Genomic DNA, 25,533 nt, shown 5'->3' with positions numbered 1-25,533 from the left:
GGGGGAAGACACATGACATGTCTGTAAAAATAAAGCATTGGAAACAACCTAAATAAACGCCCATCAATAAGGAAATAGTTAAATGAGTTGTGGTATATCTATACTTTGGCATACAATAAGGTTGTTAAAAAGAATGTGTCAGGTCTATTTGTACAGATTTGGAAACATTATGATATCTTGTTGAGTTAGAAAAATCAAGTCACAAAATAACATTATAGCATCCTTATAAAAATGTACTTATGTATATTTTTATGTAAAGAAAGTCTCTGTAAATATCTATTTGTGTCTGTATATTCTTTTTTTTTTTTGTATATTCTTTATAACTCACAGAAACTGATCTAAAAGGATAAGCCACAAACTATAGTAAGAAGAGCAGGAATCGAAGAAAAGGTTAAGGATAATTTTTCATTTTTATTCAATTTACTTCTGTACTGTTTTAATTTCATGAGAGGTGTCTATTATTTTTATAGTTAAGAAAATGAAAGCGGTAAAATAATATATAAGCAGAAAGGAAGGGGATCTCACCTGTTCTGGGCTCATGTATCGCTTAGTTCCCTTTTCAGTTGTCCGCATGTTATCATTTTTCAGGGATGTTACAAGTCCAAAGTCTCCAATCTTTATTTGGTTTGTATCTACTAAAAATATGTTACTTGGCTACAGAAAAAAAAAATTGATTTTTAAGTACCAATTCACTGTCATCACTTATCACCAAATCATACTTAGTAACAGTTATTTTTATATTTATGTATTTTTATGTTTACCTTACACAGGTAGCCCAAAACAGGAAATTTAATATTATCAGTCTTTAAAATGCTAGCCAAGGAAGTAAGGAATTTTTAGCTGACAGCAGAGAAGGCTTGGGGCAAAGCTGCCTTCAAATATCTGAAGATAAGTGGAAGGTGGCTTCACTCTGCATGGTCTCAGGATCCAGGACTCGAGGGTGAAAAGGACCACACGATTTGCTATTAAATATCCTAGTATACTAATCGTGTGGTCCAAAGAATGGGAGTTAGAGAGTTCCCCATCCCAGGAAGTGTTCAAGACAGGGCTAGATGCCCACTTGGTGGAAACGTTGCAAATACGAGTCCAGGATTTTATGGGGATTTAAGTAGACACCCTTAAGATCCCTTCCAATTTTGAAATTCTCAGAGTGAAGCTATTCCCAGTAATGCTGCAGAATGTCCTGTGCAGAATTTCCTCTCGGAGTTTCCTTTACGTCCATTTCTCCAGGCCTCTGACAACTTCCTCAAAAAAACACCCCCTCTGTACTTGAAGGCAAACCAAGTTAACTGGGAGCTAGTAACCAGGACTGAAATATTTTTCCCTATGTAATTCTTCAAGCAGATTGAAAAAAGTAAAGAACAGAAAGAGGGGAATTCATCCTACTATGAAACTTTGTAGGAGGTATTGACCCATATTCTAAAGACTCTGAAAACAGGAAGGTTGCTAATGAGGAAATTAATATTTTGCCATCCTCGAAAAAGGCTATATTCAATGCAATGTTGAGCTATACACACACATGCACTCAGACTCTAGGAGACAGCACTTACGAGGGTCTAGAAAAGTAATTAAAAGAGAAGAGACTATAAGCCCAAGCAGGCTGAACGAGGAGCTTGCAAGAACCACCCCATGGAGAAATCAGCAGTTCAATCAGAACCGACGGTTAGACTGGAACCAACTGCCAGTAACACAGATAGATGGAAAGCTGTTGCGGGGTGTGGGGTGGAGAGAAACCGTGCCTCTGCAGTATTCACGTCACAGTGTAGGAATCTGTCTGGTTTGCAAGTGCACACAAGGTTACAAGCTGACGCTGAGAAACAAGAGGTTGCACTTACAATACTGTCTAAACATATAAGATGGACAGGACTGTCTGGTAAAAACATTAGCTTGCTTGTTTATCGTCATTAAAAAGAAAAAGGAAAACAGTGATGTCGTATTTTGTCTAATCAGTTAAGGTGTCATTAGGCAAAATGTTGGGTGGTAGAGCTTAAAAAAGAGTGCAAACTTTATACAGGAAGTACAGGAATAATGGCTAATGCCCGGGCAGAGGCTGACCAAGGAGCCTGGGCCTTGGGGGACTGCACTTCCTCAGACAGTAAGCCCTCACTTCAGAAACCTCTGTATTCCTCACCAGCATCTTTGGTCTAGTTCTTAAGACTCTGACAGAAAGCAGTAAATGGTGGTTGATTTGGCAGACCGTTCTCTGCCAAAGCACCATGAAATAAAGTGTGTGGCTTTGCTTGTATCTTCCCTCAGATATGAGAAAGTAGTAACTGTAACAGTGAAGCTAGAAAAGTTGTAGAAGATGAAAAAAAGGCTCAGTTGTATTAAAGTGTGACCTCCGAGCACCAGCAGACATAGAGCAAACATTATCTGCAAACAGACACAGAAGACTCGGGATACGGGAGGGAGCTGGCCGACCAGGCGGTGGGAGAAGGGTGTCCCCTCCACACCTATTAGAACTTCACTAACTCATCCTGAGGAGGACCTGGGAGGTCATACCCAAACCTCTGCATAAGCAGAGGAGATGATTGTGTAAATAGATAATTTATTTGCAAATGATTGTATAAATAGATAATTGTGCCTTATTTCTTCTTTAACTCTATATTTGAATTATTTCAAAGTGAAGGTACGGTCATTCTAAGTATGCCATTTTGAGCATAGTCCTTTCATCATTCCAACTTCAAAGAACACCTTCAGATACTGTTAAAAAGAGATATTGGAACCAGGTGGACTCCAACATGAAGGCATCAAGACGTCTAGCCCCTAGACAGACCAAGGATGTGATACCTCTCAAGGGCCATTTTTTCCTACGTAGGAACAATAAACAACCATGTACAGGGGTGCCTGTTTTTCTCAAAGAACTTTTTGTTTGTTTCTCAATCCTGGCTGTTTTAGAAAGGTAGGGTAAGCAGACAGCCAAGGTCCATTCAGACAAAGTGCTCCTAGCTGATCCAGAGTGATCAGGAAAGACACATAAAGAATTCGGGACCAGAGGGGACAGGCAGAAGAGTGTCCCACGCAAGAACAGGGGCACAGGTTTGGTGACAGGATTCAGCTTGGCCAGTTTGTAATGAGAGAAGGCAAGTCACAGGGAGTGGGGCGTGGAGGACAGACTGGAGAGCTCTTCTGTCTCTCTCCTTTCATTCTGAGGAGGAAATGGGAAAACTGCTCTTCCAGACCACGGAAGAAGCTGGGAACCAGAAGAAAATGAAAATATGAAGCTATGCTCCATGTTCCAAAGTCTGGATTATCGCAATTTTCCCATCATGGGGCAGAGATGTCTAACCAAATGCCAAAAAATTCTAGACTCTGGACCCAGTAATGACTGCTCTCAAGAGTAATGACTGAAAGATTAAGAGAAACATGTTCCCAAAACCCCAGTCACTAGCACCCCTTCTGCCTCTCAGACAAGCCTGAGTGGCAGTAGAGGCAGAGACAGAGTGGCCAACTGGCTGTGTCAGCCATAATAATTATCCGCATGGAAATGTTCCATGTACTAAAGCTGTTAGTGTTTACAACTGGGGCGTGACTATCGGCCAGCATGACAAACAGGACCAGAAGTGAATGAGCTGCTTCCTACAGCACTCAGGATCTCACAGTTCACTTAGCCCTGGAGATTTTCTGAGTGGTTCTGCAGACTGGCATCTGGGGCAGGTTGTAGATACATCCTAACCTTAGAGGATCAGACATGTTACTTCCTCATGACTATTGATTCTAAAATCAGATTTCTAAATTAATAAATTATATTTATCAATTTCTAACAAAGCACATTTTCCACTTACCTTAAGGTCTCTATGAATTAACTGATTTGAATGTATATAGTGCACTCCTGCTGTTATTTTTTCAAAGAATTCCAAAGCCAAACGTTTGTTTGGTTTCTTGCCTCTTCTACTGTCAATCCATTGCTCCAATGTCCCTTTATCACAGTATTCCATTTGGATGAAAAGGCACCTAGTCTTTGATCTGGGTATAAAATTCACATTATGTTAGAAGTAGCAATATAAATAAATTTATAAAAAATACACTTAAAAATACATTAAAAATTACACCTTCTTAAAAATGCCAAAACGTCTCACAACAGAAATCTAAAGATAATAAACTTGAATCAAAACATAATAGACCATTTTTTATTTAAACCTTAAGTTATCCAAAGCTTTATTCATTTAGCTAGGTTATAAAGTAAGAGCCTACCCATTATTTAATGCCAAAGGTCCTTGATTATCTTTGCTAATGGGAACAGGAGTATAAATACAATGGAATTGCAGAAAACCGAATTTCATTATTGTATACAGTAATTTTAAAACATTTTAATTGACCATAGCTTTACTGAGTATCTATTTTGTGAAAGCCACAGAATAGGCACCTAATGATAAGAAAATGAATTAGATACTATCCTTGCTGTCATGAGGATTATATATAGTTTAACAGGAGAGAGATAAAGGAAAAACAAACCTAAAACAATAGTACAAGGATAGGAACCCCAAGAGAAGTGCCGACAAACTGCTATGTGGTCTAACAGGGAGGACTGATTCTGCTAACCATGGTGGTTGCTTTTTTTTCTGAACTAAGCTGGCCTCAATATTAATTTAAATTCTTTGAGCACATGTTGGCTAGAAAATAGAAAAAGGGAGCCAGGAATTTGCAGAAAGCTGAAGAAGTCCATATGCTGATGGTACTCCTAAAGCTGACGCTGTTACACTGGGTGGAGATGGGGTTGGAGTCAGGACTCAGGAGATGGTGAATGGACAGGCCCACAGTGGCCTCAGGACTGCACGGAAAGGACTGTCCCCAGGAAACACTGGGTGACTTTCAAAGTGAGGTGCCAGGTCTTTAAAATCCCTCCGTCCTTTTGCAGTGGCTTACCTGAGGAAAAAACATGAGTAATGCAAGGTGTTTCTAGTTATTATTAAATGTAATAATTAATGGTCTCATTTGGTGGCCCACAGATAGTAAATGAGTTTCCTTCATCCTATTATGGCTATGAGAATTTCTTTTTATTTATTTTTTTTCTTAATTTTTCCCATTTAATTACTTATTAGTTTATTTATTTGAATTTGTTTTTAGTTACCTTGAAGTATTTATGCTTTTCTCAGGATCATAATCATAGCCATCCCAACAACTGTGGTAGTGAACAATATTTACGTGATTAAGTGTTGCCAAAGCTTTCACTTCACGCTCTACCTTCCTAGTTTAAAAAAAAAACAGGAAACATAAAAGCATCAGTATCCATCCCTGATCACAACAGCAAAACACCTCAAGCAACAGGAGACAGCTACCTCCACTCCCTTACTAAATAGTTGCCATGGTTCCCACACTGAATTTCAGAATGGAAGCCAGAAACAGTCAAAAAGAAAAAATGAACACACAGAAAAAACAGAGCTGTTCTCACTTTCAACATAAAAGAAAATAACAGTAGCTTAAATTATTCCAAACATCAAACAATTTAAAAGTCATTTGTAGTAGTCTTTGAACTGACAGTGATGCAATTTTTTTTTCAGTGCTAACTCATCCATTGTGGTTTGTTTGGATTTGTGTTAAAACCACTTCCAATTTCATAAGCAAACCCCATTTGGGCAGCAAGGGTGGGTAACCCAAGCAACATGAAGAACCTAATTCAGAATTTTCAGTGTGTGGCAAAATTATACAAAGAGGGTAATCTATGCAGAGAAACTGAAATTTCACTGCACAGCATGGGAGCTTTACAGGGATGTGTAGTTCAGAGCTGTGACAATTCTATGCTAAATGGAGTAAATAAATCTGAGACTTCAAGGATGAGAAAGGATAAGCAAACATTTTATAATTTCTTTTTTAATTTGAAAAGTTCTATATGACATAAAATTTATAAAAATAAATTTTAAAAATAACTCATATCAACAGTCCTAACACAAATAGTTATTATTTTAGATTATTTCTTATAAGCTTTCTTCAGATACATTTTTATATATTTGTAATTATAGTATATAATTTTTATCCTATTTTTTCCACATAACATGATCTTTACAATTTTCCTTGTTATTGCACAATCTGTATAACCATCATCTATGAATTTTTTAATGTAAGATTTCAAAAGTATAAAAAGGCAGAGCAATTTGACACAACATTGTAAAATGATTATAAATCAATAAAAAATGTTAAAAAAATTTTAAAAAAAGGGAAATAAATCTATGCTGAAAAAAAAAAAATAAAAAGGCAGAGCAAATAGTAGAATGGACCCATACTGCTGTTTCATCAGATGGACCAGTTATTAACTCCTAGCCATCTAGTTTCATTTATACTGTTACCCACTTCCTCATCTTCCCCTGGATTATTCTGAAATAACTTCCAGCATCGTATCATTTCATGTATAAATATTCACAGTGTATAATCCTCATGTTTAATGACTGCAAAATAGCCACTGATCAGGGGAGAGAACAAAACGCACTTAAATCATTTATTGATGAACATTTTGTTTGTTCTAATTTTTCGCTGTTAGAAAAGACACTGTGATTTATATCTTCTCTTAGAGTTTTTTCCAGAATCTGGGTAATATCCTTAGAATAGTTTCCCACATAGGAAACCCATGGGTCAAAGCATATCAACATTTTTATGGGTCTAGATTAACATCTCTAAGTGTATTTTTAATGGTATTGTACCGATTTATGAAGCCACTAGAAATGTTCAAGATACTGTACCTTTATTAAGTATTACCATTAAAAAAAAGGTGTTACGGGATGGAAGGAACAACAGTATTTCATTCCTGTTAAGCAAAGCAATGAAGAAGGAAAAAGCCTTCTTTTGATGCTGAGTATGAAGGTGTTTCAGCAGCAAGGCATTGCCCACGGGACAGAAGACAGGCTGGTCTGACTGGAGACCGAGCACCTAGGACTCCATGCTGCTTCTCCTGTGCTCAAGTCATTTTCCTTAGCCTATATCCCTTTTCCACCTCCTCCTCTAGTCCTTGACGGATCAGTCTGGCCACGATACGAACAGTAACAACTGCCAGAAAACAACAAGTAAGACTGGTGAACTAGTGAACATGTGACTTAAGGCCTCCTTCCTATAAGTGTCCTTTCCTGAAGAGTTCTGCTATCCAGTAATTAGGGGGCAACATTGAGGGCAGGGCAGGGTACAGATAATACATAAAATGAACATGGGAAGTAATGGGTTATAGTGGGAAGACAGTAGATTGGTATTCCAGAGGATGATACTGAATATCCACCTTGTTAACACAGTAGATAGTGTCCAAAAATGGTTGTCATTAATTCCTTCTCTCCCCATACACACATCCACTCCTCAGATTAAGACGTAGAGTCTATTTGCCCTCCCCTCGAATCTAAGCTGGCCTTAGTGACTTTGTCTAACCCATATAATGTGGAACTTCGAAGACTACGTCAAAAGTAGCCTTTGCTGCTCCCCCCCTGAGATGACTTGCTCTGGGACAGTCTTTAGAACCCAGCCACTAGGTTGTGAGACACCTAGACCACATAAAGGGGCCACATGGAGGCGCTCTAGTTAATAGTCCTAACTGAACTTGCAGCCTGCAGCCAGCATCAACTGCTGGTCATGTGAGAGCGCCATCTTGGATGTCCAGCCTAGTCAAGCTCTCAGATGATTCCTGACTGCAAATGCATGAAGAATGGCCCAGAGAGCACAATCAACCCACAGGACGGTGGGAGATAGCAATAACTCAGTGTTTTTAAGCCACTACATTTTGGAGTGGTGTATTATGCAATAACAGACAATCCGAACATTACCAACTAGGCTTTACCTCTGATAAATCATTTCACATCTTTGGATCTCAGGCTCCTCATCTATAAGATAAGGAGATGAGACTAGAAAATCTCAAAGATCATCTTAAGTTAAATGATTTTATGGCTACAGTTTTCATCAAGACAGCCTCAAAAGGATAATGAATGGTATATCCATTTTTTTAATTGAATAACCATGGTAAAGTAAGATCATTTCAGAGTATGCCAAGCTCCTGATGGCAGAATGACATCTTTAAGGAGGACTAGAAAAAAGTAAATGATATGCTAATGAAGAAGAGAGATATATAAAAAAGAATAGTGCATGTTCAACATACCTTCCCATTTAAAATAATAAAATATTTACTACTTACTCGCTATCATATTTAACACGTTTAATAACATACGTCTTCTTATCAATTCTGTGTTTTGCTTTGAAAACTTGGCCAAATCCACCTGAGCCAATTGGTTCTACTTCTGTAAAATCGCTGACAAACCTTAAAAATAAATGCTACTGTTATTCTGAGGTTCAGTGTTTGCTGCTCCCCGACCCAACCCCAGCCTTCTGCTTTCTTTTAATGTGGCTAGCGAAACGGACTGTTACAAACAGGACTCTCCCCTTCTGCATAAGAAGGGTCTGCTTCACAGAAACTCTTAAATCACAAAGGATAGCTCTTCCCACTCCCCAATCTAACATAACAGATCACTCTTCAGAGTTAATCACCTCCTGGTTGTACAAAAGCCATGGCGAAGAATCTTATCCCAAGTATAAAACTTTAGAAAGCGGCATCACACTGTTCCCTGGCTACCGGCTGTGATAAGGGAAATGAGCATGTGCTCTGAGCCTGCCTAAGTTTGTAACTCCCTGGGTTTCCCCTCTCCCTCCTGCTCCAGATTCCATCACTAAGCCCTGCCAATTCTCCTTCCAAAACACATCTGCTGGTATCTGCCCACTTTCCCCATCTCCAACAGCTTCCCACCAGTCCAGGCTTCCATCAGACTCCTGCAGAACCTTATTCACTGGACACCCCATTTCCTCTCCTTCCTCCACTCCAATCCATGGTCCACACAGCAACCAGTGTGATAAATACTAAGTCTGATCAAGTCTGTCTATTGTCCAAACCCTCCCATAGCCTACCCTCACACCCAGCAAAAATCAGAAAGCCCTTCCATGGGCTACAAGGGGCCCCCTGATTTGGCCCTGCCTCCCTGTCCAGCTTGTCTGATGGCCTTTGCTCACTCCTCCCAGCACATGGCCTTCTCTCTGCTCTCTGCACTCTTACATCACCTTTCCCACCTTCTTTAGCAGAGCCATGGGGCCTCCCCACTACCCTGAGTTAACTCATCCCTCAGGGCTCCCCACAAATGTGACCCCAGAGAAGGCCTTGCCTCACTTCTCCCTCTAAATCCAAGGGTCCTGTTTTCATTTCTAACCATGTCATTGCTTTTTCTTCAGACCTCTGACCACAGTTTATAATTACAGACTTTTTCATGTAATTATCATCCCCACAAAACTCAATGAGCGCAGGAGCTGTTTCTATTTGTTCTTGCCATAAATCCAACGCCCAGCACAGTGCCAGTTATATATCAGGTACTTATTAAATATTTGTTGACTCTTCATTTTTTTAAGCTTATTTTCACTGTCCCTCTGTTGCAAATAAGCCTCCTTTGCTTCAGATATTTAAGCCCAAACACGTAATCTACCACAAGAGGAACCCTTTTTCAAAGTGATACCTGGTATGGAGCTAGAAAATGGAAAACAGATGCAAGTGGATTGACTGTGATGCCTGCAGAGGTACTTTTGTTGAAAAAAAAAATCACTGGTTTATAGGAATATTTTCTTTCAATATTAAAACCATTCATAGATGTCAGAGAAATCCACATGAGTATTACACAGATCTATACTTATCACATTCCATTTGAATTCATCAAAACTGTACTCCTCTAAGAGATCAAGATCGTCTGTGGGCCTGACTGTGCTAAAATAATTAAACTGTTCAGGTAGAAATATAATTTTGCCTGCCTGATGTTCAACAGACCTTTAAGAAACTTTTGTCAAAGAAGCAAACGTATCCTTAACAAATTCTTTTTTATAGTTTTCCCCTCTTACCTGGGGTCCATACTATATTGGTTTTCTTCCTTTTTCACAGGAGAGTCAAACGTAGGTGCCAAGAATCTAAAAGTTAAGAGAAGTACATAAAACTCAAAAATGAAATCCAATGTAACTTGTTTAGAGTAGGTTTTATGCCATGCACTAGGCTTTTTGTATTTTGAGTCAACTATTAGAATAACAGGGTAGTAAATGCTAACCTTTTTCTTTAAAAACGATACACTTATGGTTCTCTGCCCTCTAATAATTTTTCATTCCTTCCCTGGTTCCTTTTTTGGCCTTAACACATTCATTGTCAGCATGCCACTAGCCTCTCCTTTTCTTCCCCTAGGCTCAAAACCCCAGGAAATATATCTCCTTGAACTCTCACTCTGGTTGTGTTTCCTTTGTCCTTTATTCCTTGCTGGTGCAAAGCCCCCTGCAACTGGAAGTCCACATGCCACCTAAAATGAAACAAATCCAATTGCTATCTTCCCTCTAAGCCGTCAGTCTTCAACTCCCTCAACATCACCAGTGCCGTCATGCATGCCTGCATCTCATCCACAAGGAGCAATCTTCAAGTCCTTCTTCCTGTGCATCTTCTTCACCCAGTTCTGTTAAGTCTATTCCCTCAAGTCAGTCTATTTTTCCTTCACAATCTGCCTCACAAAGTCTCCCCCTCCCTCCTCCTGCCACTGGAACCACAGATGACGGCCTAATCATCTCACACACAGACCTCTCCCTTTTCCATCCAAACACCTGCATCAGTAATCATCTTTCTGTAAAAGTCAGCTACTGTTCAGAATACACTGGTGCCTCATTTCTACTCTATCTGCTTGTCTACAAATAATGCACTACTCTTGAAAACACCTCTCCAAGCCCACTTCCCTGTCACTGTTGTCCAACGTCATGCCCCAACCAACTACTCTACCAATACACCCACAGGTCTTTATGACTATGTACTTGTTCAAAGATTTCTCTACGTAGTTAAAATTATTTGTAGATTTCAAAATTTCTATGCACCTTAACCATGTTTTCTACTCCTGAAATTCCACTTAAATAAAGGTGTCCAATACTCTACAAGTGCTGAAGACGTAATAAGATTAACACACTAAGTCTGAGATAAAATTTCATTTCCAAACGTGTTAAATGCATGATACTCACCTTTGCACCTTCCTGGAATTATTTCTGAAATGGTTCTAAAACAAAAGAAAATGAGGGAGAATGTTGGGCCAACCAACGTCCTCCAAAGTCCAACAACCCCCCATTCCTCGGCTCTCAGGTGTCTGACATTCTTTACTGGGCATGTTTCCCCTAACAAACTAATAGCCCCAGGTAATGCCTACCTTAGAGTCAAACCCCACCGCCCTTCATGGACTCTAAACTTCTTAGCTCACCTGCAACCAATCAGAGGCTTGTGCACAAGCCAATCGGGTACCTTGTGACCCTACTTTATAGAACACCCCAACAACTGGCCCTTGGTGTTCATGCAGGTGTCCCTTGCCTGTGTGACCCATTGTTGTCTATGACAGTGTGCCCTAATAAAATCCTTTGTATTTCCATTTGAAAAAAAAAGAAAAGAAAATGGGAAGTGGTTTCAGGTGATTAAGTCAATTATCTTGTTTTTTCTTGCCACCCTTTCTCCTGTACTTCTAGATGGTTCTACGACCACATTCCTTTGTCCTTAAACAGCTTCATCAATCTGTATGCTCTCACCAAGCCCTGATTTTCAGTGTACTTGGCTATTATCAATGTTCTCAGCTAACCAGACAGACTCAGCAGGAAGGACAAAAAAGACAAACTGTAGGGCATGTGCTACAGAAGTGCTGATTCTCCAGGTATAGAACACAGCCTCCCTGGTGATCCTCTGGCCAGTGAATCTCAGCAAGATGGTGTGTATCACAGTCATTCACTAATAAAGAGCCCAGGCATCCAGTATAAAATATTTTCACTTTTAGGGAAAATTAATAATTTAATTTTAATATTTAGCCAAAAAGAGAAGAGTCTTTGATATATCTCTCAAAAATTAATTTCAGTGGGAAAGGTGCCAAGATGACAGAGTGGAGACTCACAGCTCACCCTCTCCCATAAATACACCCAGAATTACACCTACAAACCCTATGAATTGCACAGAACACCTACTAAACTCTGGCAAAGTATCTCTCGCTTCAAAATACAGGAGGATTCTCACAAAATCCAGTAAGAGAAAAAAAGAAAAAGAAAAAAAAAATCAGTGCAGGATCGGTTCTCCAGGGAGGGAGCGACAAAGGAAGAAAAGTACACTCAACGATGGGATGCCCCCTATCCAGCCACGAGGTCAGCGGGGACAGAAGCGGAGCTTCCGAGGCTCGGAGGAGAAAGTGGCAGCTGCTTGGCAGATGGAACTGGCACAGAGGATCCCTGCAATCCCCGGCCTAGACACCAGCTGGCAGGGACGAGTGGGACTGGCTGCTGGAGATCAGTGAGGAACCCTGGAAGAGGGCTGGGGCCCACTGCACAGAGGCAGCCTCAGGGGGCCGGAGGGCAGTGTGAGCTCTGGCTGGTGGAGTATGCAGAACAGAACAGCCTGGGACCCCCATAAAAAGGCACCACTGCTGGTGTGTACGGTGAGGAGGGGCACAACGCAGCCACGCCACAGCTGCTTTCTCCAATTGGCTCCATTGTTTGTGTGTTCTCGCGAGAAGAGAGGTGGGGCTTGGTGCAACAGCGGGGCTGAAAGCTGAATCCACACCCAGCGGCCCTGCAACTTCCTATGGCCCTGCAACTTCACAGGCAGGACTGAGATACAGCCCCAGGCAGAAAGGGTGGATTTGCTCTCTCTGGACCCCTTGTGGACCCTCGCCTCTGGGACAAACAGGCAGTGAGTGGAGTTCTGGCACATGGCAGGGGTGAGTAGATGTATTTACAATAGGCCAGTGGACTATACTGTATGCTGAGGTGGGGTTGGGGTCTGCGCTGACCCTGTGGCTCACCACAGATTCACGTGTGTGACTGCACACTCGCTATGGTGGGTCCTTGCGCCTGACACTGGCAGATTTGTGCTGGTGACTCCTGGGGCCCAGAACCTGGGGGACACCAGAGTGGGTGGCCAACATTCCTACAGCTAAGGTGCGGACAAAGGCAGCATCAACAAAGAGTACTTTCTAAGCCTGCATAACAAGTGATAGACAACACCACAGAGGGCACTTCCCAGTGGACATCGCCTGAGGAGATTCAGCAACTCCTTCCCAGCTGAAGCACTCCAACCCTGACTACCACACACCACAGCTCAGAAACCAGTCTAGAAGCCTCTATTCCAGCAACAGAGGAGCAGACTCGGCCCCTGTCAGGGCTATGACAACCACAGAATGAAAAAGAAGGCCCCACTCAACAACAACAATCAAGGCAGGCTCTGATCACACCACCAACCACATCCCCAATCAAAGGGATAACAGGCAACACACATGGAAGAAAGACATGGCAACCATCCATACTAAGAACAGCCATCACAACAAAACTATTAGATGCATACAGTCTACACAGGAATGCTCCTACCTTAAATAGAAACAAACAAACAAAAAACAGCCCTTCAAGACCACAGTAGATAACTGATACTCTAAATCCATAGAGCCAGAGAAATAAAAGTAAATGAAGAAGCAGAGGAACCACTCCCAATTAAAAGAACAAGTGAAATCCCCTGAAAGAATGAACAATGAGACAGATTTCGACGGTCTACTAGATCATGACTTCAAAAAAGGGGTGATAAAAGCACTGAAGGAAATAAGATTACGAATAGAGACAGAGAATTTTGTAAAAAGGAAGCAGAACTATAAAGAGGAGCCAGTTAAAAACAGAAAGCTCAATGGCTGAGATAAGAGCCAAGCTAAAGGCAGTCAAAAGCAGACCAGATAATGCAGAGGAACAAATAGTGAGTTAGAAGACAGAATAACAGAAGTCACCTAATCAGAATAGCAGGCAGAAAAGCAAGCAAAAACCAATGAAAGCAATACAAGGGATCTATGGGATAATATGAAGCGTGCCAATCTATGCATAATAGGGGTTCCAGAAGGAGAAGAAAGAGAAAAGGGGATTGAAAAGGTATTTGAAGAAATCATGACTGAAAACTTTCCAAACATAAAGAAGGAAACAGATATCCAAGTACAGGAAGCACAGAGGGTCCCAAACAAGAAGAATCTAAACAGACCTCCACCAAGACGTATTATAATTAAGATGACTAAAGTTAAAGATAAAGAAATGATTCTAAAGGCAGCAAGAGAAAAACAAAGAGTTAGTTATAAGAGAACCCCCAGAAGGCTTTCAGCTGATTTCTCTACACAAACACTGCAGGCCAAAAGGGATTGGCAAGATATATTCAAAGTGCTGAATGAGAAAAAAAAAGTCCTGCAACCTAGGATACTCTATCCAGCAAGACTATCCTTTAGAGCAGAAGGAGAGATAAAGAATTTCACAGACAAGCAAAAACTAAAGAATTCAGCAATATTAAACCTATCCTAAAAGAAATATTGAAAGGTCTACTCTAAATAGAAATGAAGCAGGAAGCTACAGAAATGAGAAAAACCATAACTGGAAATGTGATAACTACAATGATTTGCGAGAGAATAAACATGAAGATGTAAAAAAAAAAAAAGACATCAAAATCATAAAAGAGAAAAAAAAATCTATATTTTCTTGCTCCCCTCTCCAAACTTTTATGATTTTATGTCTTTTTATGATTAATTTAGACATTCTGTTAATTGACAATATTTTTTCCAACCTCTTCCTATTAAAAACATGTTGCGAAGAACAGTTACACATGTTTTCTCTGTGTACACATACATGTCTTTCTCTAGAAGACATACCAAGGAATGAAACTGCTTAATGGTACGGCCAGCACACCCTCAACTCTAATACATATTGCCACATTGCCAAATTGTCCTCTAAAAGGGGTGTATCAATTTATACATCCACCAGCAGCATATAATAGTTATTACTGGAACATACCTGTGCCAACACTTAGCACTGTCAGACTCAAATTCTGCCAATCAGATGGGTTTAAAATGATATCTAACTGTTGTTTTGGTTTGCATTTTCCTGATTACTATGAAGTAAAACATCTTTTCATGTATTTGTTTTCCTTTTGGGTATCTCTTCTCTGAATGGCCTGTTCAGATCTTTTGGACATGTTTCTATTGAGTTGCTTGTCTCTGTCTTATTGATTTGTTTGTAGTTCTTTATAAATAAGATACTTTGGTAACACTAATCATCACCACAAAAATTATCTGATTTTTAAGTTTAGTTTTTAAGTTTAGTTCTCTTTTTTTTTAAACAGAAGCAGAATTCCGTTAATGAACCTTTCAAGTACTCTCCAATTTTTTTGTTTTGTTTTGTTTTTGTTTTGGGGATAATTAGGTTTTTATTTATTTATTTTTTAATGGAGGTACTGGGGATTGAACCCAGAACCTTATGCATGATAAGCAGGCACTCTACCACTGAGCTATACACTCCCCCTCCCCCAAGTACTGTCCAATTGATAAAAGGGCAGAAGCCAGATCATAGGAATATACGAAAATACAAAGGTGAGCAGGGAGAGAAAGATGGGAGAGAAGAGCAGAAAAATTTTGCATTTGAGGAATAGGAGTTAATAAAGAAAGCAGATAGTGAAAAGGTAGCCAAATATTATGGTTTAGTAAGAATACATGAGAAAAAAATAGAAAAATTATGATTGGGTACTGGCAGTCATTTTTAAATGAGGAAACACATAGGAAGATAAGATTAACTAGGAAGCTTAGAGACTAATACTATACCAATGGAGATAGGAAAGAACGGTTTACTCTGTCACTGTCATCGTTTCTTTCAGATCCATCTTCAGATGTTGATTCTGAAGGTCTAGAAGAAAAGGAGACAACTATTAGTTTATGAATTCTGCCTGGTTTTGGTTGATCAGTAATTGCTTTATCTAAATTCTCCATTAACATTAAACGTTTTCACAAAAATTTTTACTTTCAGGCCACAATTTGAATTTGTAAAAGAACACAGTTATTTGTCCACACTTACGATGTGCTTGTTGCCGAAGAGCTGCTTTTGGTATCACCAGGCAGAGTATGGAAAGAACCGGAGGATGGCGAATCAGCTTTCTGAAAGATTAAGTGCAACTCAGTTACTTCTCCATAGCAGCTAAGTCTCTCTGAACTAAATACCATCTATTTTCCCCACATTTACCAAATTCACAGCCATAAACAATTACGAGATTAATACATTTTTTAATGGAATGTTTGATCTGGATTTAAAAAAAAAAAACAACCCTAGGGGTAGAATATAGCTCAGTGGTAGAGTGCATACTTAGCATGCATGAGGTCCTGGGTTCAATCTCTTGTACCCCTGTTAAAAAATAAAAATAAATAAACCTAATTACCTCTCCCCCTAGAAAACCAAAAATAAACAAACTAACTAAAAAACAACCTTGAGTTGTCAACAGAACTGTGATCCCTCCGGGGCCTCATGGCCCCGTGGTTCATAGCTCATTGGTGGGACACAGAATGGAGGAATCTGTGATTGGCTGTCTTGGCATCATTCAAACAGTGTCTAACCACAAATCAACTTCAGAGAGAATTTTAAAATATAAAAATTAAATCCAAAGGCAGTACGTACCATTAGGCCTTCTGATTGTATCTGATCATAAGCCAGTTTAGCAGCCAATTGTTTTGCATCCTGTTTAGTGGAACCTACACCAATACCATATTCGTTTTGTCCAATTTTGCATTTATAATGAAATCTAGGAGAAATCATAAAGAGTATAAACCCAAATACCAAAAAACTAACTCTAACTTAAGAGTTGGAAAAAAACCACACAGTGACAAAGGCCTAAACATAACACTAATTTAATAGGTAGATTCATAGCTCATATCTTCTTTCATTTAAATCTCCAATGAGATGGCCAACCAGTTTGCCAGAATAACCAGGATTGGCTGACGTCTCAGCTTACATTTTCTAGGTAACTTCTAACTCTTTGTTGCGTCACTGAAAGATATGGCATTAAGGTACCAAGTGGTGATTTTTTTAAATTCCCCCAAAGTCAAAAGATATGGAGGTAGAGAAATAAAAGAGAGATCCAGTGAATTTTTCAGAGATGTTCAACTGGGAAGAAAAAGCCAGTAGAGGAAGTGGAGCTTATGCAGGAGAAACAATGTTACAGTGTTTTGTGTTTCACAGGGGATGGGCAAAGCATCTCCAACTTCAGCTCTAACATTAGCATTTTCTGCCTCCTGCTCATGTGCACAAAAACCTAAGAAAATCCCCACAAAAGCCCCATGCTGAAGTTGACCCCCTTCTAATGAGAGCTGTAAGGATATTTGTGGTTAGGCAAGGAACCTAGAACAATTATTTAAGAACTACATTAAAGGTGGCAACAGATATGGCAATATATATCATGGTGTTACCACGTGGTGCTACAGAATTACTGCAGTATTATTTGCTATAGCGGTAGGCTCCAGGGTGAGTCTTCCCCGCTAGGCTCTGAAAGGAAAATTAGGGAGCTGTTCTGAGTGACTGGATTATTTCTAGAGCTCCCATTTTTCTCAGGCATGCCCTAAGTAGACTTCTCTCTTTTAACAATCAAATGTTAATGCCCTTAATTCAAAGGAACCAGACAGGTGAGCTATGGGAAAATAAAATAACCTCTTAATTTACTGAGATTGACTCACAGAATTCACTTTTGACTACTTCGCTCCAATGAATCCTATCACATTCTTCTCTTTCTGGTTCTGGCCTAAAAGCCGTCAGGGTGAAAAGTAAAATGTCAATAGCTGAGTCAATTCAGAGGCCCATATCCTGAAGTGGTTGTTTGAACTATTTGCTATTTAGACTTTTTTCCCCCTTCTCCCTCATTTAACTGGTTGGTTGCAGCTGAGAAACAATCTCCCTCATGCTTATTTACTTTCTGCTTTTCCCAGTTCCAATCCATTCATCATCCTCACTTCCAAAGTCTTAGCTCACCAGTGGTGTCCTCAGTGTCTCTGACTGACGCTCTCACCTGTCCCCCTCATCACATCCCTCACATCCTGGTCTCTTCACAGCCCAGGGCGAAACCCATTCCTTCTAGTACATGGTACTTGTCTAGAGGGTTAATCAAATCTGAAGGGCAAACACCTGGTCAAACAGCTCTCTACTCTGACAAGAGTGGAAAGACTGTTATTCCACACATCTGGTAGATATGTTTGCACACGGCCACTGCTGCTGGGACCTCAGGGATGGGACGACCTTCACAGCCCTGGAGCAGGGGCATCCCACCCTCTCTTAGGTTTCCTGAGGACCTAACCACCCAGATATACCTCAGAAATAAAGGGTTCCCTAGATTTGATCAGTTATGGGATGTGGGCCCCAAGTCTTCAGCAATTAAGCATTTTAATGTTTTAATGACAAAGATGTCCAATTGCTTATAAGCAATAAATAAAACCTTCCTTGTAGAATGTACCAAAAAGGACAAATATTTTCTAGAAAATGAGACATCAAAATAAGCCTGCTCCGTTGCTTAGATAGAATGAAGCAGAAGGAAAAGCACGACATCTCACCTTTCGGGCCCATCTTCCCTCGACTCACATTCTTCATAATTTACAGATAGGTTATTCTTCTGGGCAATTGTATTAACACGGCCTATGTAATTCTCGATGGGCGGTCCTTCTGAACGATTCGTTGATGAAGGATTAATTGTCTACAAAGAAAAAAATGAAAATAACGTTTTGTTTATTACAGATGACAACCAGGATTTAACTCTCTCTTTTTTTGTCTAATGAAATTACTAAATGAATAATTTGAAAGACAACTTAGATTTTACAGATTTTCTGACTATAGTATCTTAATAAAAGTGTAAGTATATACCTTTCTCTGCCAGAAAAAAATCACAAAGATAAATTTTACCAATAGAAAAGAAATCACCTTTTTTCCTCTTACAGTTTCATAAGGAAAAAGAAGAGTCAATGTTCTTGTTTATCCAGATGGAATTCTGTAACACTTTCTAGTTTGCTGTACCCAATGTAAATCTCAAAGAACAAGGTATCAAATACTGAAGTAAAGCTTTATTCTGGATCACAACTTAATGGGAAACATGACCATAATAGCATATTCCCCCCACTGTTATCTGCCCCCTTTAAAATTCTTAATCCAACAAAATCTTGTCCAAAGTTTTTCTACTTTATTAACCTTGTCAAAGAACTAACTTTTGCTTTTGCTGATTTTCTTTATTATTTCTTTGTTGTTGTTTTTTTTCACATCAATCTCTCTCCTCATTGTTACCATTGTCTTATTTCTGCTTTGGGGGAGGAGGAGGTAGTCTGTTGTTCTTTTTCTAACTTCTTGACTTGCTTTTCTGGCTCATTCACAATTTATGAGTTTGTGATTTCTGCCTGATTTATTTTCTCTCAGTTTTGATCAGGAGGGTGACATCTTCAAGTAAGATTTTTTAGGAAAGTATCTTTCAAAAATTTTTTGATTTTTTAAAATTATTTTTTAATTTTAATTTTTTTAGGAAAGTATCTTGAATACCAAAGTTTTCCAAACTTTTCAAAATCTGAGAATGATCCTCTTTTATTCCACATGTAAAATGACTTCTTGTCTCATTTTACAGCTGCTGCTCACTCTCACTCTGGTTTTTAATGTTGCTATGGACAGCATGATAGTTTTTTCATTTTTACATTTTTATATCATTTCTTCTGTCCAGATACCTGTAAAATTCTTTCTTCATCCTTAGAACTCGGTGCTTTCAAAAGGGACAAAATTGCTCTTGGTGGTTCTGTATTTTTCTGTATCTGTTGAGTTCCTGGGTTTTAAAAATCTGCAGCCAGGTCTTTCTTTATTTCAGAAATATTTCTACCGAAATCTCTTCAGATAGCTTTTTCTGTACTAGTTAGTCTCATCTTCAGGGATATATTCATATCTTCCCTCCATATACATCATTCTCCCCACAGTCACTTCCATTTCTGTCCTTTTCCACTGCATTCCCTCAGTTAGGTGGAGGGGCTCCTGCCAGAACATGTTAGTTCATTTCTCACTGTTTCCTTAGGGTACATCAATGCTATTGACACTCTAAAGCTATTGTCCACTTTTGCCCACTCTTTTCCACATGTACCTCTCATTCAGGAGCCAGCAAAAAACACTGAACTAAACGTCCGAAAGCAAGACAACTTGTAAATGGCTTCAGTTCTGTATGTGAGTATTTTCTCAGAGAGAAAAATACAAAATATATTTGTGAGTTCCCTTTCACCAGGAAAAACAAAAAGGCAATTACTCACCTTGTGTTCTTTGTTAATTATTTCAAAAGCTAATCTGGCTGCAGCATTTTTGGCTTCCTTCTTTGATCTACCTTCAGCTTCTGGAAATTTCTTTTCATCTATTATAACTTGATATGTAAACCTGATTACAAAGAAAATGTTCACAAAATATTATAAAACTCGTGCATGATCGAACAACAAGTGTTACAATCACCACTGCCTCCTATGACTCCCTTTGAAAAGTTTAGCCTATGTTCCATTTAGAATTTAAGCAGTCATCCCCAAGCAGCAAAGTAACATATCACCTTGAAGCATGGAAAGGCTTATGCCCTCTTTTTCCTCTGGAGTCCTCTGAAATTACCACTTTACGTCAAGAGGACTCTCAGAGTACTCTCTAGCAACTCTGTTCTCAGGGTAAATAATTGACTTCAGAATTGTGCCAGAGTTGCCATTCTCCCAGTTTATATTTTCTAGGGATATACCTTTTTTTTTTTTAAATAGCAATTTACCTTGAGTTATGTGGAGGTCCTGTCCTAGACAGTTCACAATACCTAAGTACTGCATTGTTCCTTTGTTGGTATCTATTAAGTTCTTCTATGTAGAAACACGGTGAACGTCCACTGGCCATTTCTTCCTCCAGTAAACTATAATAAAAAGGATGTTTGAAAGAGGTGATACACTCAGAACATATTTAACCTAATTTTCCCAATTCAGTTTAAGAGACTAAACAGGGTAAGATGACCCTACTTCATATGAACCATCTCAGCCCCTCATAAATCCAGAGAAAACTTTCTTATAAAATCTTTCTTTCTCTCTCATGGACAACACAATCAATGTAATTTCTCCAAAATTTTCTACTTTCAAAACTCACCTGGCCAAAAAATGCAGGCGGTCTTTCTCTTTAACTTTGCTTTCTGCTTCCCCTGCAGGAGTAGAATTAGAATTCTTTATGTTCAGAAAAAAGAGGTTGAGAATATATATATGAAGTGGAGTTTATGAAATCATGAAGGATTTAGCTGTATGGATTCTCCTATGAAATCTCCCAATCCCCCCCTTTGAAATTTGCAGAAGTCACTTTTAGGACAATTTAGCTGGCAGGCAAATTATGGCCCCAGTTTATGGTTCCCACTGGACTGAGATAGTAGCAATGATTTAAATTATAAACAAAATCTAAAGAATATAGAATCTAAATATAAGAGCCAAAGCTATAAAAATTTAAAAGAAAACGTAAGGGTGAACCTTCACAACCTTAGATTTGGCAATGAAATCTTAACTATGACAGTAAAAGCATAAGCAACAAAAGAAAACTGATAAATGGGACCTCATCAAAACTAAAAATGTTTGTATATCAAAGGACCCTATGAAGAAAATGAAAAGATAATCTACAGAAAGGGATATTTATAAATAACATATCTGATAAAGGTCTAGTATCCAGAGTATATAAAGAACTTTCACAACTCAACAACAAAGAGTCAACCCAGTGAAAGAGTAGGCAAAGGACTTGAACAGGCATTTCTCCAAAGAAGACATACAAATGGCCAACAACCGCATGAAAAAGATGTTCAATATCATTAGTCATTAGAGAAATGCAAATCAAAACCACAACTAGATAACACTACACACCCACTAGGCTGGTAACAGTAATAATACAGAAAGTAAATGTGCTAGTGAGGATACAGAGATTGGAAACCTCACACAGTGCTGACGGAAATGTAAAGCGATGCAGAGCAGCCTCTATGGAAAAGAATTTTGTTCTTCAAAAAGTTAAATTTAGAATTACCATATGATCCGGCAAGTTCACTCCTAGGTGTATACCCAAAGAACTGAAAAACAGGTTTTCAAATACTTATACAGGAGTGTTCACAGCAGCCCTATTCACAGCAGCCCAAAAGTGGAAACAAATCAAATACTTACCAACTGATGAAGGATAAACAAAACATTACATATGCACACATGGAATCTTATTCAGCCTTAAAAGAAGCAAGTATTGAAACACGCTACAATATAGCTAAATGTCAAAAATACGCTAAATGAAAGAAGTCAAACATAAAAGATCACATACTGTATGATTCCATTTATGTGAAATATCCAGAATAGGTAAATCTATAGAGACAGAAAGCCGACCTTGTTGACCTCTCATTTCTTATTAGAAAGCTCTTTTGATTTTCCTTCTTTCATGGCCACACTTTCTTTCTAACACTCTTTAATCTTCACAGCCTTTAAATGCTGGATTTCCCCAAAGCTTGGTCCAAAGACTCTATTCTCTTCATTCTATACTTTCTCTTCAAGGTGATTTCTCTCATGGCCATGATTTCAACAATCATCTATTTGTCATTAACTCTAAAGTTCATATGTCATTTATGAATCTCTCTCTGAGTTTCAGATCTCTCTATTGAATCTCTCCACTTGGACATCTTGAATGACTTTCAAACTCAAAAGATCCAAAATTGCATTTATAATCTTCCCTCAAGCTGGTTTGGAGTTTTCTTTCTCAGAAAATGACTCCACTGTCCACCATGTCTGAAAGCCATGAGTCTGGGAGGCATCCTTGACATGTCCTTTCCCTACCTTCTGATCTATACCTAAGTCCCATCCCCCCAAATCCTTCCACTTCTCAACAATGTCTGTAGACACCACCCTGGTTCAAGCCATCACCATCTCACTCCTGGACTGCTGCAAGAACCTCAGAACCAGCTCCTCACAGCCACTGCAATTCCTTCTCTACGTTGCAGCCATCATGATTTGTTTTTAATTGAAGTATAGTCAGTTTACAATGTTGTGTCAATTTCTGGTATACAGCACAATACTTCAGTCATACAGGAACATACATATATTTGTTTTTGTATTCTTTAACTGTAAGTTACTGCAATATATTGAATATGGTTCCCTGTGCTATACAGTATAAACTTGTTGTTTATCTTTTTTTAATTTAAAAAAATTTTTAATTGTTTATTAATTTATTTATTTATTTAGTGCAGGGAGGAAGTGATTATTTATTTATTGCACAATTTGTTCTTTTATTTCTTATGTAACAGGGGAATCTTTTAAATTAATTTTTAGTTAATCAAAGCTGTGCATATATAGCTTTCTATAAGCAGTCTAAACATCAAATAATTCAACTAGTAAAAATTGTTTCTAATCATTATGTAACATTCATGTGGTTTAAAATTCAAAAAGTGCAAAATGTATACTATGAAAAATCTCCCTACCTCTTGGGGAGTGATGGAAATGTTAGCTATCTTTATTTATGTATGAACATATGTATGTAAGTATATATGTATTTATTTTTCAGTGGAGGTACTGGGGATTGAACCCAGGACCTAGTGCTTGCTAAGCATGCACTCTACCACTTGAGCTATATCCTCACCACTCATCATGATTTAAAAAAATTTTTTTATTGTTGTAAAATATACATAGCATGAAATTGATCCTTTTTACCATTTTTAAGTGTGCAATTCAAGGCAGTATACATTTGCATGTAACATAAAATTTACCCTTTTTTTAACTGTACAATTTATAGGCAATAGCATTTTCACAAAATGTTGTAAGGTCATCATCACCATCCATCTCCAAAATTCTTCTCATCTCCCCAAACAGAAAATCTGTATCCTTTAAACAATAACTTCCCATTTCCCTTCCCCCCTCAGCCCCTGGTTACCACCATTCTAGTTTCTATTTCTTGAATCTGCCTATTCTAGGTACCTCATATAAGTGGAATCATACAATATTTGTCCTTTTGTGTCTGGTTATTTCACTTTGCCCAGTGTCTTCAATGTGTTCCTCTGTGTTGTAGCACGTGTCAGAATTTCCTTCCCTTTTTAAGGCTGAATAATATTCCTCTGTGTGGATATGCCGTATTTTGTTAATCCATTCATCTGTTGATGAACACTTGGGTTATTTCACCATTTTGGCTATTGTGAATAACGGTGATTGCTGAATCATATGGTAATTCTATGTTTAACTTTTTGGGGAATTGCCAGATTATTTTCCACAGTGGCTGCACCACTCTATTTCTACCAGCAATGCACAAGGGTTCCAGTTTCTCCACATCCTCACCCTGTCTACCCAGAAATTCCCACTCATGTGTGAAGATCGATATATCCTTCTTTGATGCTGAGGGAGCAGCTAGTACCCCTCTATGGGCCTGCAACCCACCTGGTCCAACTCCCATCATAGTCCCAACTGCTTTTTAAACTGATCAGTAAGCTCTTTGGGGAGCCAGCTCTATGTCTTACTCATCTTTGTATCACTGACACTCACTTGAATGGTATACAGGGAAATGAGAGAATGATTTATTAAAATTGAGTTCTCCACTTACTCCACTTAATACTCCTCGCCTCTCCTTTTTTGTCATCTGTTTCCCATGCATCCTTTCTTCATTTAGGCAATAAATGCTTAGCAAGTGTCAGACACTGCTCTGCCACTGGGTGTACAGATGTGAACAAGACAAATCAAGTCCATACCCCCATTTCACTGAAGAAAAAAAGAAAATGACCAAGTCCAGAAACCAATAACAGGAGGGCATAATATGATGACCAGATGGCTGGAAATACTACGATGAAATGAAATAGGGGTATGAGATAGAAGGGGTGTTAGCAGGTGGGGGCAGAGACATGAGGGAGGTGATTTTAGATACAGTGCACAGGAAACACTTCTTAAGCAATATTTAAATCTAGCCTGTAATGAGATATGGGGGAAGAACATCTGAGGCAGAGGAAACCCTCAGGCAGGTCCCAGCGTGGCTTCTGGGGGGATAACAGAAAGGCCAAGAAGGCTGCTGCACAGTAAATGAGGGCAAACAGTGGGAAATGAGTCAGAGAGGTGGGCAGGTGCCATAGCACACAGACCTTGAAGGCCATGGTCAGGACTGTGGGTGTTATTCTACTTGCAATGGGAAGCTATTGGAGGGTTCTTAGTAGAGGGGTGATATGATTGGTCTTATGTTTGTAATAATTGCTCCGATGGGATGTAAAGAACAGAGTATGGGCGGCGGGTGTAGAAAAGACAAGTGGAGCATGAGTAGAAGTTGGGAGACCAAGTGGAGGCTGCCGCAGTGGTTTGGATGAGCGATGCTGGTGCCTGGAAGCAGGGGGCTAGAAGGGCTCAGACCTGAGAAAGGTGCCGCCCTCACATCACCACTTAGTGTATGAAGGGAGCTAGGCTTCAGGGCCACATAGTGAGCTAAGCATCTCTCTGAAACTTTGATTTGTGATCCAAAAACAGGAATGAAAACACCTGATTCACAGGTTGCTGTAAGAAGTAAATTGGACAAAAAGCATCCAGCAGGGTCTCTCACACCACTGGCCCTCAATGAATGGTACTTCTGGTCTACAATTCCAAAATCCAAAAAGCACTGAAAACTGAGGTTTACTTTGTTTTCTTTTGTTCTGTTTTTGGTCGGTGTGTAGCCCCGACCTAGATCTGAACTGACAGGAGCTATGTAGAGTCTTAATCATATTCTGTTGTCTACTTACAC

General features: G+C 39.1%; 1 protein-coding gene and 1 non-coding gene across 4 annotated transcripts in view; both read right to left on the bottom strand.

The window, feature by feature from the left end:
- EIF2AK2 (eukaryotic translation initiation factor 2 alpha kinase 2) overlaps positions 1-25,533 on the bottom strand; it is a 37,492-nt gene that overhangs the window by 10,196 nt on the left and 1,763 nt on the right. The window contains exons 2-14 of one of the 3 annotated variants that reach the window (XM_072937915.1): positions 20,929-20,980; positions 20,567-20,701; positions 20,079-20,199; positions 18,363-18,502; positions 16,444-16,567; positions 15,850-15,929; positions 15,600-15,681; positions 10,981-11,015; positions 9,838-9,903; positions 8,102-8,224; positions 5,072-5,188; positions 3,786-3,966; positions 526-654 (exon numbers count right to left, since the gene is read on the bottom strand). In XM_072937915.1, coding sequence (XP_072794016.1) covers positions 526-654; positions 3,786-3,966; positions 5,072-5,188; positions 8,102-8,224; positions 9,838-9,903; positions 10,981-11,015; positions 15,600-15,681; positions 15,850-15,929; positions 16,444-16,567; positions 18,363-18,502; positions 20,079-20,199; positions 20,567-20,685 — 1,317 coding nt within the window. In that variant the 5' untranslated portion in view covers positions 20,686-20,701; positions 20,929-20,980. The remainder of the gene's footprint in view (positions 1-525; positions 655-3,785; positions 3,967-5,071; positions 5,189-8,101; positions 8,225-9,837; positions 9,904-10,980; positions 11,016-15,599; positions 15,682-15,849; positions 15,930-16,443; positions 16,568-18,362; positions 18,503-20,078; positions 20,200-20,566; positions 20,702-20,928; positions 20,981-25,533) is intronic. The other 2 variants (XM_072937916.1, XM_006215563.4) reach the window with 2 other exon arrangements.
- Positions 15,228-15,300, bottom strand: TRNAD-AUC (transfer RNA aspartic acid (anticodon AUC)). Its single transcript has one exon. It is a non-coding gene; the product is annotated as a tRNA-Asp (tRNA).

The sequence above is a fragment of the Vicugna pacos genome, chromosome 15, assembly GCF_048564905.1.
Source record: "Vicugna pacos chromosome 15, VicPac4, whole genome shotgun sequence".
Lineage (NCBI taxonomy): Eukaryota > Metazoa > Chordata > Mammalia > Artiodactyla > Camelidae > Vicugna > Vicugna pacos.
Note: the sequence above shows the minus strand (reverse complement) of the source record. Positions and strands in the feature narration are given on the sequence as shown.